The sequence below is a fragment of the Labrus bergylta genome, chromosome 4 (genome assembly GCF_963930695.1).
Source record: "Labrus bergylta chromosome 4, fLabBer1.1, whole genome shotgun sequence".
NCBI classification, from domain to species: Eukaryota; Metazoa; Chordata; class Actinopteri; order Labriformes; family Labridae; genus Labrus; species Labrus bergylta.
Genome location: NC_089198.1, coordinates 18,008,403 through 18,023,032, shown reverse-complemented (window position 1 = coordinate 18,023,032; position 14,630 = coordinate 18,008,403). Strand labels below are relative to the sequence as shown.

At 40.8% G+C, this 14,630-nt stretch overlaps 1 protein-coding gene across 2 annotated transcripts; it reads right to left on the bottom strand.

Annotated features, from left to right (window-relative positions):
- Positions 1-135: 135 nt before the first annotated feature.
- Positions 136-14,420, bottom strand: LOC109991971 (segment polarity protein dishevelled homolog DVL-3). 2 transcript variants are annotated; one of them, XM_020644432.3, is made up of 15 exons: positions 13,808-14,420; positions 12,042-12,111; positions 9,450-9,565; positions 8,817-8,932; positions 8,310-8,445; positions 7,352-7,442; positions 7,186-7,255; positions 6,825-6,964; positions 6,512-6,588; positions 6,322-6,389; positions 6,063-6,212; positions 4,047-4,178; positions 2,839-3,006; positions 2,415-2,618; positions 136-1,432 (listed from the first exon to the last, which is right to left on the bottom strand). In XM_020644432.3, exons 1-15 carry the CDS (start codon positions 13,966-13,968, stop codon positions 1,074-1,076), a joined length of 2,058 nt encoding a protein of 685 aa, XP_020500088.1. In that variant the 5' UTR covers positions 13,969-14,420; the 3' UTR covers positions 136-1,073. The 2 variants fall into 2 exon arrangements, with proteins under 2 accessions (XP_020500088.1, XP_020500090.1); XM_020644434.3 differs by having other exon boundaries at positions 8,817-8,929.
- Positions 14,421-14,630: the final 210 nt, after the last annotated feature.

Genomic DNA, 14,630 nt, shown 5'->3' with positions numbered 1-14,630 from the left:
TCTGGAATCCACTCCCTTTAAATGCAAAAGTGAACCCAGGTTCCCATGAAGAAAAATAAACAAACTAGGATGCGTAGTTTCTGTTTCACAAGCATATATACACATTCATGCAAATAAAAACTTCAGACAAAACGGCAGGTTTAAGTCATAAAACTATATTTATAAATAAAAAGACATTTTTTTTCCTTGATAAAAGAGAAGTGTGAAAGACATGGTAAGAAACTTTTTTTCAACTATACATTATCGCAACACAGAGTCTGAAAATACTCTGGTAAACAGATGAAAATAAAGTTATGTAGTGTAAAAATTATGCCTCCAGCTGGATGCTCATGTTTAGCGTTGATAAATGAAACTAGTTGTAAACAACTACGTATAAAATAAAACAAATGCTTTCTTACAGGAAGAACTGTGATTCTCTTACACTACATACAAACTTCAATTTCTTTCTCTCTCAAATCAAGCAAACAGTTAAACATTCTGGATAAAGTTAAAAGTTAGTGTTCATTTCGGCTTTCTTTCACTTCTTTTTCTTGTTAAAAGGTCAGGGGACTGAAACAATGGAAGGAGGGAAGAGGTTTCTTTCACTCGGTTTTGTGGTGAGCAGGGGTGGAGGAGGGCAGAGAACGTTAGATTAGGAAGGCAGAGGAGGGAAGAGTGAAAAGAAGAACAAATGAAAAACATCCATGTAGCAAAGCGCTGAGTCATCTTCCCCAGCTGTCTGTTTCCACCGCTTCCCTCCCTCTCATTCTTTTTTGTCCTCATGCAAACTCTTCCCCACTGAGGAGAGGAAACAGAGAGAGGTGCTTTGGTTCCTTCTTGAGCAAGGGGGGTTTCTTCACTGAAGAAAGTGTGGTCACTACTAGGAAGAAAAGCATAAGATAGGAGGAACATTTTCTTTCGACATGCATAAAATGGTTGTTTTTATTTCTGCTTTCAGGGGAGATGAATCAAGGCCGTGGGTGACAGCTTTTGCAATCTTCCCTCCCTCCTATCATTCCATGTTGTCCTTCTCAGTTGTTGCAGTGACATGAGACAGCCCTTTCTGCTACTTCGTTATCTGCCTACATGCTGTCTTACATCACATCAACAAAGAATTCTCCTGCATTGCCCACCGCCATGCGCAGTGACTGGCGGGAGGCTGTGAGCTCAGGTGGCACAGTGGCGAGCTCTCTGCCTGGTGGGGCGCCAGGTGCTGCTGTAGATAGATGTTGCGGCTGGGGGGGCAGGCCAGGGGGGCCGTAGATAAGGCCAGGACCGTAGGCTATTGAGTGGGAGTTGGCACTGCGGTGGCTGACAGAGCTACGGACGCTTCGCTCACTAGGGGGAGCCACTGAGCGCTCACTTGGAGCTCGGTGGCTCCTGATCTCTGGTTCACTGCCGCTGCCACCAGACTTCCGTCCCTCGTTCTTACTGCAGTTGGAACCGCTGCTTCCTATGGACAGAGGTAAAGACACTGTGTTATTATCTAACAAACATTGAAAATAAAATGTCTCCATGAGCCACTCTCTCCCTTCTGTGTGAGAGAGAAGTGAGGCAGGCAGTACTGACCCAGTTTGTGGGAGACTTTCATGAGAGCTGCATGACTAATGCAGACACGGTCACTGAGCAATCACTGCCTCCCACAGGCTGAAATACTCAGCCAAAGGCAATTACATGTCTTTATTGTATTACCAGAAACAGTCTTCTTGCTTTCAAGACAAGGTCTTCAGTCTAATGATAACTCTAACAGTTTGTAAAAGAACAATCGGACATTGCAAAAGATTTTCATGTAAATCTATTTGCATCTTATACAAAAGTAGGCATGGGACAAGCTAAGCATCAAAACTTTAACCTAGAAAAAACTCCAAAATTGTACCATGTTGTATCTCATAAGTAGGTAAACTATTTATGACTACGTGGAAGTGTGCGACCACAAAATCAGGACATGACGTCTGGGATGTTCTGCACAGCCATTGGTTCCAGCTGTCAGTAAATATCTCCATTGCGTTAAGCAAACAGCTTTTTAAACCACAATGTCTGGTTTTCTATTTCTACACATTAAATACACAAAATAAAACATGTAAATAAGACCGTTTCGGAGCTGTTGGAGGGGAAATGTAACTCTTAACAGAGGTAGCCTGTTTTCTGGATAAGAGATCAAACAATATTTCAATGCAGTACAACATGGGAATAAGTCCTTTAAATTCCTATAAGGGACACGTAAAACAAAATCTCCGTAGCTTGAAAAGTAATTTCATGAGGTTTGTAGTTTGCTAATTTACGAGCTAAGCAGTCATAGCTTACATGGATTCATGCAAGTCAAAATTAGTCAAACAAATGATTGCCTGCAGGAGGAAAGGGAAACTATGGAGACATTGAAAAAAATCTACAGACATTTTGATGTAAAACATACACCATTTGCTTGCTGTACTCACCGCTGTGCTGGCTTCCTGCACTACCAGCTCCTGGTCCTCCATGGAATGGCTGTGGCAGGTCATATGGGTGAGGAATGGGGAACTGGTAAGGAAGGGCCATGGGCCAGGGGGCTGCCCCAGGATGTGGCAGAGGGGGGAGAGTGTCCTGATCTGAGGCGCCCCCACTGGAACCATCATGGTCATGAATAGACAGGTGGGTCATGTCTGTGGGAGATGGAAGGAAAAAATTGATTTAGACATTCAACTTTACACCCTATTCGTAGAAAACACCCCAATGAGTGCCTATAATCGTCACTGTAATCAGTGGATATGGCAGTAGAAGGCATTACAGGAAACACAGATACAACTTAACCCGAACACTTTGTTATTATAGCTACAAATCAAAGCAGGTGTTAGGTTTAAAAAGAGCTGAGTGTCCACTTACTGCCACAGAGATCTCCGAAGATGTAATAACATTGTTCAGAAAAGGTGATCTTGTTGACAGTGTGTCGGATGTAGCCAGCCTTTAGCAGGTTGCTGGCATATTTACGGGCTTCTCTGCGATCTGAGAACCCTTCAACATGATGGAAGAGCCAGTCCACCACATCAGAACCTGAAGGACATACACATTTCACAACCCCTTTTAATGAAGAGTTAAGATGTAAAATAATCAAAATGTAAAATAAAAACAGAATGTGATGATTTGCAAAACATTGCACCCCCATATTCGCTAAAAACTATCTTACAATCATACCTTAGATCAGTGTTTTTGGAAAAGGATGTGCCCATTTTGCATTTGATGCCGGCAAGATGTTTCATAAAAGTTGGGGCAGGGTCATGTTTATCATGAAGTTGCAATACTTTTTGGTTTTACAACACTTTGTCAGCATCAATGGGGCTTTCATAAATGTGCAGGTTACCCATGGCATGTACGCTAATGCACCCCCACACAATCACAGATTATGGCTTTCGAACTGTGCGCTGAGAACAAGCTGGATGCTCTCTCTACTCTTTAGCCTGGAGAATGGGGCCACCATGAGAGAGTCAAATGTTGACTCATTAGACCTCAGGACAGTTTTTCATGAATGGCAGTCTGAAGGCCTGAAGATCACGATCGCCCAGTGTTGTTTGTCTGCTTTGTCCCTTGTCTACAGAGATTTCTACAGATTGTCTGAATCTTTTAATCATTTTTATATTACCATCGTCTCAACTTTTTTTAAAACAAGTTAGCATCGATTTTAACTTTCACATATCATTTCAGAGTAATTTTCTTAATTTCAACATCGATAAATTGATGAAAATCATGGTATTTTCAATAAAATATTGGGTTTCGATGATTTGCAAATCATAACATTAAAAAAAAAAACTAACTCACATAATTTTTACCTATGAAGATAACACTACTCTGGTGTGGAACAATATGAAAAGTTAGGGCAATGGATTATTGAAATAATCAAAAATCATTTTAGCACTATAACAATTGATAATGTATTTTTTGACACAATAGGCTTTTAGTTTTCATCTTAGCCATAACACTGAACATCTGATGGTTAATACAGGCTGAACTAAGCTAATAAAGAGCAGAGGTGTGTCTGCATACTGATGAAGAAAATGATAAATGCGGGACCATGGCTTCTGCTCCGACAGACGTACCAATAAAAGCGTTAGCGATGGTTATCTTGAGCCACATCCTGTCTCGCACCTCCAGACCTGACTCCGGGCAGGCCATTGCCTTAGCAACTGTTGCCATTTCGCTGTGGATGGAGAGGTGGAAGTCATCGAACCCTGGGAAAGATCAGATGACACACAGTCAAGTTACCACAAGGGCTGAACCACTTTTCTCCTGAAAAGGGCTGATATAGTTTCAAATGTGTCAGAGATTTGTACGTGTGTACACCACAGAACATGTTTTCAAGATCACCGGAATAGTCCTTCTCAAAAATCAAGTGTTGTGCTGTTACCAAATCTACACAAGTACAAAAATGTTGGTCAGTTTTGGAATTTACCACAGATAATATTTGGTTTCTTGTGGTCTGGACTGTGATTTGACCTCTGTGCAGTCCTGACCATGAATAACACCAGATCTTATTTTACAGGGATAACAGCTCCTGATCAAGCCCCTGATCATGATCAAGTAAATGTCCTTCCTGGATAAGTATCATAACATGTCGTGGAGGTTCTTCATATCAAGTGTTTTAATTCACCTTTGGTGTAATCAACGCATTCTATCAGTCTTATCTATGTCTGCTTCAATCATTGATTTCCTTAATTACCCAATGACCTGTGACCAAGAGTATATATATGTTCTTAAGGAATTTCCCCACCTCTAGTTTATAAACACTAGATTGATTAACATACCTCATAAATCTTTTGCCTGATGGTGCACACTTATAGCAGTTGCACCCTTTATCCAAAACTCAATCTTTCAAGTGCCTGCACCACATTATGCACCGTGGAAGCTTTTATCTTGTAGAAACTGTTGAACCCAACCCTTTATGATCGCTGGCCCCACCTGAACTCGTAGAACAGATACAATGATTATAAAACTTTTCTGCTCTAAATGTCACTGTAGCTGCTATTGAAATGACTCTTTGCAACAATACAGTTTGCAAAAGCACAACAAAGCACATTACTTAACCGTACACTGCAGCCACAATCCAAACTCAAAGAGTTTTTCCCAGTGTGATTAATGTGATTGATCTTGTTTTCATAAGGGTCACAAGAAGTTCATGATCTATTTTAAAGAGAAGTCTCCAGAAATGTGGATCACATCAGTTCGGTCAAGACGCTGTGAGAGTGTGTTACGTTTTCTCAAGACAGAAAAAAACATGTTGGTGTCTTTTACCAAAATTACAGGGGTACAAAGGTTGTGAGTTATGGCTTAGTCTTGACAAGAGTTATTGAGCAGTTGGAGTCTGTGAGGCTGAACACAGAAAAAACTGGAACAGAGAGTCATCCCAGGAATGCAGTGAAAAGGAAGGGCAACACTTAAGATGGAGATTCACTAAGTTCCAGGGAGATACTGATGTTAGTGCATCTTTAGAGGTTTAGAGGGTGGGGCTCCAATCTGAAAGGCAAGTGTTCAAAAATTGAAATTTTTGAAACTCCAAAAATTCTGGCTGACTGGTCTGTTTGAGCTCAGTTTGATAGAGCAGGCACCCCACATACAGATGCTATCATCCTTGATGCAATGGTTGGTAGGTTTGAATCTCAGACACAACCTTTACATGCATGTCTACCCCACTCTCTCTTTCTCACTTTTCCTGTATTTCTTCAGCTTTTGTATCAACAAATGATAAAATGCCTACATATATTTCTGTCTATTATTGCATTTTTTTTCTTGTTATATATTAATATTTTTCTTTTTTACAGTGTGTATAAGTATAATTAAGTCATTTGATTTGCTAACCACAATGTGACACTGTTCATTGAAAAATAATAAAATACTAATTACAAAAAATGCTAAAATGCCACACAAAAAAGTGTTGCCATACGTAGTAAAAAAGTGCTTTTTCTGAGGGTCATCACAGAGAAACTGATCATAACAAGAACAACACTGAGGATAATGTAGGGTAAAGTAAGTAGCTGCGAGTCAGCATCAGATGCAAGTTCTTTTGAGTTTAAGTGCACTGATAACAAGCCATAACAGCAAGGGGCGATGTGACTCACTTTCAGTCTCCGGGATAGAGCTGCTGATAGAGGAGCTGGTGGAGGTGACAGTGCTCATGGAAGGGCTCATACCGTACGCAGGATAAACCCCAGTCATAGCCGCTGTGTGGGACACCCACGCAGCTGGGTCAATGGGTCGGATTGGCTCGCCTGTTTGATGAAAAGAATATTACCTGGTCAGAGTTGGGTCATCTTTCCAAAGCCAAAGTTAGGCATAAAGAGATAAAGTAAGAGACACACGAGACAGACAGAGACTCACTCCTGGGTAGAGCGAAGCAGCTCCGAGGGTTGGGGTCCCAGCACTTTGCCACAGTCAGAGTAATGGGGCTGTTCACAAGCACAGAATCAATTTATAGTCCCCTTCAATATGTCCTGTATTTTATTCCACAACATTTATTTTCATTACTTGATGAAAAATGTTCAAGTACGTATTAATGGTTGCTGCTTACCCTGGTTTGTGCACAATGTCCCTCAGCACTCGTACTGCATCGTCATTGCTCATGTTCTCAAAGTTGATGTCGTTCACCTGCAGTGACAAATGAAAACCAAACAATCAGCCAAGTTGTAAACTTCTATTTCGACTAATTCTGATTCAGTATGACAATAAAGGATGGCTCTTACACTGCATAGTCACATTAGGAGGTAACATATTTTCAGAGTAACAGCTTAACTAAGAAATCCCATAACTTGAAGCCGATTGTGGGACTGGCTATGGAGCACCATCTCTTTGTCTTATACTGACATTAACACACACACACACACCTGCAACAGCATGTCCCCAGGCTCTATGCGTCCGTCTGCAGCCACAGCTCCACCCTTCATGATAGAGCCAATGTAGATCCCTCCATCTCCCCTCTCATTACTCTGACCCACAATACTGATGCCCAAAAAGTTGTACTTCTCTGTGAGGAGGAGAGGACAAGGATCAGGTGAAACAAGAGAGAGAGAAGATAATCAAGACCAGCTTCAATATGGAAACCGTTGGTCACAGCTGCATACAATACTGTCTTCTGTAAGGCATTTAAAGGTGAGGCTCAGTGTGTGGTATTATAAAGAGAATATATTCATATTAACATATGTAAATGCTTTCTGTGTGCAGCTTCCATACGTCCATGACACTTACCCATGTTGAGAGTGACAGTGATGATGTTCAGAGACATGGTGGAGTCTGTGATGCTGCTGAATGACGAAGACTGTTGAGAAGAACAATTACAATTAAGAAAATAAAAATTAAATTAAAAAAAATTACAACAAGAGCCATGTTAGTCCAAAGGGTGTTGTCGTCTCACCCTGTCCATATTTGAGGCCTTAGGTTTCCGCCGGCGACGGCGGTGTCGTCTCATTAGACGAGAGGAGCTTTGTTCAGTGGAGCTGCTAAATCTGGATACAAGAAAAGTTCAAGATCTTTTTAGAAAGTTTACACACACATATACGAGTTACTTATGGCCAAACATGTACTGCTGCTTGATAACTAAACCAATCAAAATCATATCACTTCTGTTCTTTGTCTACCTCAATTAGGCTTCATTTTTATATTTTACATTTTTAAATTCTATTTTATATATTGTAATAGCTTCTTATACTGTAGTCTTTAAGTTGTTGCTAGTTCTGCGTTATTTCTTTGTTAATTGTTTAGCACCAATACACCAAGTCAAATTCCTTGTATGTGTAAATGTACTTGGCAATAAAACCTGATTCTGATTCTGAGATACTTATGTGTTATGTTAATAAAAAAATCCCTGGACAGAAAAAAAATCTATTTTCAACAAGTTCCTTTACAAACATAAAATGAAAGCCCCACTGTTACCTACATCAGCATAAGGACTCCTTGCACAGTTTTCCATAATAAAAGTGCAATAACAGCATTAGAACAGCACACATTTTAAAGTTATCACCTGACTGACAAAGACAGAAAGTTTGTTTAGGAACCACTAGTGTTTTTCTGGATTGGAGATCAACTCTGAAGCTACAATGAAGCTTCAATCCGGATTCCTCAGAGCTGCATCAACTGGAAAAACAACCCTGTGAGATGCCTGAAGATTGAGAACAGCAGAAACTATTCATTGGGCTGCAGATATTTATACCACTCCTGGAGGAGAACTCAGGGGGGTAGCCACAGAAACCACCAGACTATAAAATCCATCATCCATCAACAGTTAATCCAGATGCCTAACTGGAGGCAGAATTCCTGTTGTTATTAGTAACTGCACTCATGAACAAGCTAAACAATCTTGCAAAATGTCTGACCTGCTAGTTGCGTCATCGTCCTCTGAATCAAAGCAGGAAGTGGACTCCAGCTCGCTGCTCATAAAGGATGAGCAGCTGTCGTAGTCGGGGCCCCCGCGTCCCGCAGGTCGCGATGACAAACCGTTCTGCCTTCCACCTGCAGCAGAGCAGTAAGCAGGATGATACATACATGCAAGGGCCAAAAAAATAAAGCTGTTTATAGATAACATAGATAAAAGGTCAGAGGAAGCCTACACTAGACATTTTAACACAAACTTAAGGCACAATTTTATACTTATAAAAAAAACAGTAGCATATCTTATTTCATTTATTATCAATCTCTCAAACTCTCTTTTTTTCTACCACAAAATCAACTATCTTCAATCCAAGCTGGTTCCTTTTTTGATGTTTGATACATGAAGTTAAAAATCAGAGTATTGTGAAAGCTTGTTACATCATTTTATTCAAACCACAGTTAAGAAACCTCTGCATCAGCCAAAAACAGTGTTCAGCAAACATTTTTCTGACCGTGTTCGTTGGTGTGTTTCCGTCGCGGCCTCTCACGCTCTCTCCTTTGCGACACCATGGAGCCAGTCTCTGTGTCGTTGTCCAAACTATCTCGAACACTTGCTGCCTTCCCACTCCAGACAGAGACAATGCAATGAAGCCAAAGTTAGTGTCAAGTAAAGATAGACAGATAGAACTGACATTGTCAGTATCTAAACATTAAATCTCATGTGACCTCTAACCTCACAAAATCATGTTAAACATGCTGTAAGTTTATCATCACATTACTTATTCACTCAACAAACTATTAAACACTTTACAAATTGACCTGGCTGCCACTAAAAACTTGAAACAACTATACTTCATAATTTAAACATTTCTTTCCAACCTAAAAGAACGACATTCAATTTTCTTCATGTCTAAGGCATATTGATTCTTTCCCAGCATGAAGGATACTTAAAATAAACTGCTGGGCAGTCACAAGGTGTCATTCTTTTCACATTACATTAGCTGTTTCTGCTACTGTGACTCGCAAGAAACACAGAGGGACTCATTTATAGAACTTACAGAGTCCATTTTTTTCACACACAATGAAAAATGATTTCCATTTTGCACACTATGAATACATCAGGAATATTTTCAGAATATACTGACTGATAGGAAGGTGGTCTTGAGTCCCCAATGCCCCCAGTTCTCTCCAAAGGGGGTGGCGCGTCTAAACTGTCTGCCACTGAGCCTGCATCTGTGTGGGCACCGTCTCCAGAGACCAGCTGTCAGACAGATTGAGAATCAGGTCAGACACAGGGATGAGACAAACACTTAAGAGGGAAAAGTAAACTAAAAGACACAGAGCAAGTAGGCAAAAGACATATGTCAGAGAACTATTGTGTTTAAACTAAACTGTATCCAAGAGGTGGAGGGAATATCCTGTTTCATTGTCAAAGACTCCAGGTTTGCCAGAACTGTAGGAACATTAACATTACATTGTTGACTTTTTACATTTCCATAACCCCCCACCCACTTTTCCCTTTTAATTTCAGCATATACCAGTGATATTTAGTCCTGTTCTCTCAAGATACTATTTGATTCCTCCATTCTACAATGGATTTTGAGTTCTGTGGTATTTTAGATGTTTTCCTTTTTAGAAAAGCTGCGTTGAACGTGCATGGTTTGCATGCAAAAACAAGTCTAATAGCTGACGTGAAACTGGTGTGACCATGAGAAGCATACCGTTGTCCAGTGCAAAGAATTTAGTTTGATTTCACTTTCTACACAGCAGGCACACATTCCTTGTTTGCATTACCACACCCAACAGGCTAAAAAAAAAATAGAAGAATTCTCCTAGAGCCCTTGGGCTGATTAGTAACATTTGTTTTTATTACTGTATTATGAATTGGAATAGACTACAAAGTGCTCATGGTGATGATCTCAATTGTTTTCTTCTTCTTCTTTTTTTTGGGGCCTAAGATTAAACACACGTTCAGCTTCTTAGACTCCACGTCCACGACAAAGATTTGAGGAGCTCACATCATTTAGTGTTTTATTGACTAACCACTTCAGACTGAATGCTTTTTTACTTGTGGTGGAAAATTTAAAAGAAAATGAAGAGATAAAAAAGGTTGAAACAGGCTTTTTTTTAACCAGTGTCAGTAAATGCATGACAATTCATGAACAATAAGAATGGTGGGGTTCTGGTGTGACAGGGTTGTCTAAAGATATCTGATTAATATCAGAAAAATCAAGTGGGACCCATCCAGCAACCAAATATGCTGTCCAGGACACTGAAAATATATCATGTATATTTCTTTCTTTTCTGAATTGTAATCTGTGATACGATTCTGCACTTTATCTGTAAATCAATTTTGCACATTGTAAATTGTTGTTCTCTCCTAACTTATTGTTTGTAAACTGTCTCTTTATCATGTAAAGCTTTTTTTGTCGTGTGCTGCTGCCCTCTTGGCCAGGTCACCCTTGTGAAAGAGATCCTGATCTCAATGGGTTATTTATCTGGTTAAATAAAGGTTAAATAAAAAATAAAATCCCATTTGTCTTTATATCATTTTATCCAATATGCACCAGGTGTTTATACTTTCTAATGTTTTATTCTTAGTTTGCACAGGGGCTACTTTAGTTCAGGAGGGGAGCACTAAGACGAGGTGTAAAACATACTGTGAAAGACGAAATCTGTTTTTCAGCTGACAAAATAATGTACAACAGACCAGATTGTGGGGACTGGCCCGTTATGATGTGGTGCTAAAGAAACAGGCCTCCACACCCACGAGAGCCATCAATCAGTTCATCCAAATAACAGATGAACAGTCAAGACAAATAAATGTAAGACCTATAACAGAGATAACTCTTCCCTGCACATGGAACATTTCCATGTCCCCCCGGAGATAAAACATGTTCCAACACACACACACACACACACACACACAAATGAAAAATACCATAACAAAGGGACACATAAGGACATGCACACTGGATAACACACACACAAACACCTAGTGATAGCAATTTGTTGATGGCTCTCAAATAAAACCTATAATTACAACCACACTGTGCTAAATTAAACGAAGGCATCAGCAGCCTTTTACGTCAAGAAACAGAACACTCTTTCTTTCAACTTTTTCTCCTCCTCCTGTGAGATTTAATCTTCTTGGTAGATGGCACGCAGTGAGGCTCTTTGTTATTGGGTTTTTTTTTTCCTACTATCCTGTGATTTCACTTGCTCTTAATCCAATTCCAATGTCGATGAGAAAGGAAGGCAGGCTGTGCACCGGGACCAGATGTCTCTTGTGTTATGGAGACAGGAGAATTATTGCTCAGAGCCTCGAAATGAGGTAGTGCGTGCAAGTCCATGTACATGGATGTGAAAGGTTCAGTCTAGTATGTGGAGGGACTTCAAATTGAAGGCTATTACATTAAAACTATGCAACTACAGCTCTAATTCTCTAAGAAGTGCTTAGAAATTAAAAAGCAAGGCAGCATATAAGGGTGTTTGCTTGTGTCTGTTGCCTCTAGGATCATTATGTGATAATAACATTATCACAGAGCTGCAGAGCGTCTCTCCCTGGAGACAGAGAATGGTTGGGATCATTAGTCAACAGATGGGAGTCATTGTTATAAACGCATGCATGCTGTTGCCAAATACCACACAAACAGAGTGGAAAAAAAAAAAAAGGGAACACAAAAAATAAAAAATGAACAAACACAAAATCATCCCAGGATATATTCTGAACGTACCCATGACACCACACGTCCATTGAAACAGGGCAGCTTAGCGTTGTCGTCAGATATTTCCTCCTTTACCACCCTGTAAAGAGAACAAAGCTCTGTTTCAGTAAACCCCAACCAACATAAAAGCACTCTCAGGGCAATAAAAGATAAGGCTGGGCAATACTTCCATCACCCAGGACAGATAGTGACAACCGTAAAAACAAGTGCACCTCATATAGCACACCTACTACAACTATTTTCACAGCTTTTTTTTTTTTTACACACAGGCAATTAGGAAAATCCAACACTGCCTAAAGAAAATATCAGTGTTAATTATTGTCTATATAAATGGTTCTTGGTGATGTGAAGCTGATAGCAGAATTAGCTAGCTGGTAAGGTTGGTAAAAAAATGATAATCTAATGCAGCAAAGGGAAAAAGTAACAATTCTGCCTGCTTAAGTGTATAACAATCTTATGTATGTAGATTAGAAACTATTTACAATTTGGCTTCAAACACACGATCTGCCAATCAAGACTTAACAGTTTAACAAAATCCCCAAATAGTAGGGGCCAGCCAACATTGCTACATTACAACAAGTCAGACTGAAATGTGTTTGTACATTTTAAAGAAGAAGTGTTGGTATTATCTGGTAAAAAAAAAAAAAAAAAGCTCTTATTATTGTCAATAAAAAAAACAGGGAATTAAAAGTTTTCTTGTGCAACCTTTTACCAATTTCACTGAGTGAATTACCAGAAAACCCTCCCAGACAGACGGCTTCCTTCAGAGAATCAGATGTCAGATGTTACCTTGACAACACATACACAATCAGCGGTTCTTTTCAGTGAAGAATTGAATGGTGATGTTCAGCGAGACTGTCTTTGAAAGTCTTTGAGGTAAATATTTTGACAACCAATGTTTATACCAGTCTGACAGGTTGTCTTGATCTATACCATAGGTTGGAGTAAAGGTTTAACCCCCTCACCCCCCCCCCAGAATAATTGTTGAATAGTCAGAATGGTCTATTCACAGCATACATAGATGTGGATCTTTTTAGAATAGGTCTTTCACACTTGAAAATGTTAAGAAGTTGTTGCCCCACCCTAGTTTGCCTTTAAGCCAAACACAACTTTGGAAAACATGGCTGTAATGAATAAAAAATGCACACCCTCATGTTTACTGTGAAGAGAGGACACACTGTCTGGGGGATTATAAAACGTCTACTTTTCCAGCCATGTTTTAACACAAAAAGGACATGCTCATAAAACTGCCAGAGTGATGAACAGGGAATTCCTGTGTTGAACTCTGCATTCCTCGGGCTAATAGACAACAACAGCAGGGGCCTGCTGCACCCAGCGACGAGCTGACTGAAGCCGGCCATTCACATCCTGAGGTTAGCCTGTTAGCAGAAACGTCACTAACCAGGTTAATATCAGTGGTTTTGTCTACTGCCCCTGCTCCCATTGTATTTAAAACACGCTAAAAAATGTCATTTAGAGCCTTCACCAGTGTTCAAATACCAAACTTGGTGAGAGAAAAGGCAAGGCGATACGTGTAACCTAGCCACACAAGCAATGTAAACAAACGGACCCTGCTAACACTGCGAGCTCTTCTAGCGGCTAACAAAGGAGCTGTAATGCAAGACGCGAGCTCCAGGTCGATACACAGGTGAAGTAAAAGACGATGACACGCCAGCTGGAAGAAGCTACTACCAAGCTAGAGTCAACCAAGCTTCACTAAAGCAGAGAAAACCAGTGAAAAGATGATGCTACACAATAAGCCCTGTAACAGTTACCCGAAGTCATCGTCCATAGATTTGAAGAAGAATTTGTAATTTGGCTTCTTGAGGACATTTTTGAAGTCTGCCAGGGTGACTTTGTCCGCCGGCACCGACAGCTTCACCAGATACGGTGTCTCCTGGTCGTCGAGGTGGTATATAATTTTGGTCTCCCCCATCCCGGACTGCGGCTAAGGCGAGGCAGGCAGGGTGCATCAAGCCGCGGGCCTGGCAGGCTCCCTCTCGGGCCCCGACTCCCCGTGGCGCTGGCGGTGACTGTACCGTGGTTCCCCCCGGCTCTCCCCGGCTGAACCGACACGCTGAGTAGTCCTGGCTCTCTCTCTTTCCTACGCCAGCTCCCAAATGTTGAGCCTTCCTTTCTGTTAGAAAACGCACCTTGCCCCCTCGCCAAACGCGTCCGTCCGTCGATTGGACCGCGTAAGTTCCAGTTTGTATTCAACTTAATGTAATGTAATAAACAGCTGGAAACGAGGAAATAAGTGTAAAACTGATCAAAGCCGTGGGAAAGCTAAACACAGCTAGAGGTATAGGGGTTTCTCTTCTCGCTAGCTGCCAGCCAAGCTCGGTACTTTCTTGCACACGAAACGACTCGAAACTGCACAGAATCGTACAAGCCTGTCTCGGTAGGGCGCCACCCACAGGAGAGGAGGAGAGTGACAGCGTCCTGCTGCAGTGCATCACTGCACGAATCAACAGAGGAGGGCATACTCACAAAGGCACAGATAGGCTACCAGCAAATGGGACAGGAAGTTATACAGTAGGGTTATTGCCAATGGCCCTGAAATTGTAAATTTATGCATTTAAATAGCTTAAAATAGCT

Excerpts from the sequence above, each read along its gene's own strand:
- LOC109991971 (XM_020644432.3), bottom strand. The coding sequence starts at position 13,968 with ATGGGGGAGACCAAAATTATATACCACCTCGACGACCAGGAGACACCG. Across the intron at positions 2,619-2,838 it reads CTTCGGAGATCTCTGTGGCA|ACATGACCCACCTGTCTATT; the intron begins GTAAGTGGACAC and ends CATCTCCCACAG. Across the intron at positions 1,433-2,414 it reads TGCAGGAAGCCAGCACAGCG|GAAGCAGCGGTTCCAACTGC; the intron begins GTGAGTACAGCA and ends CTCTGTCCATAG.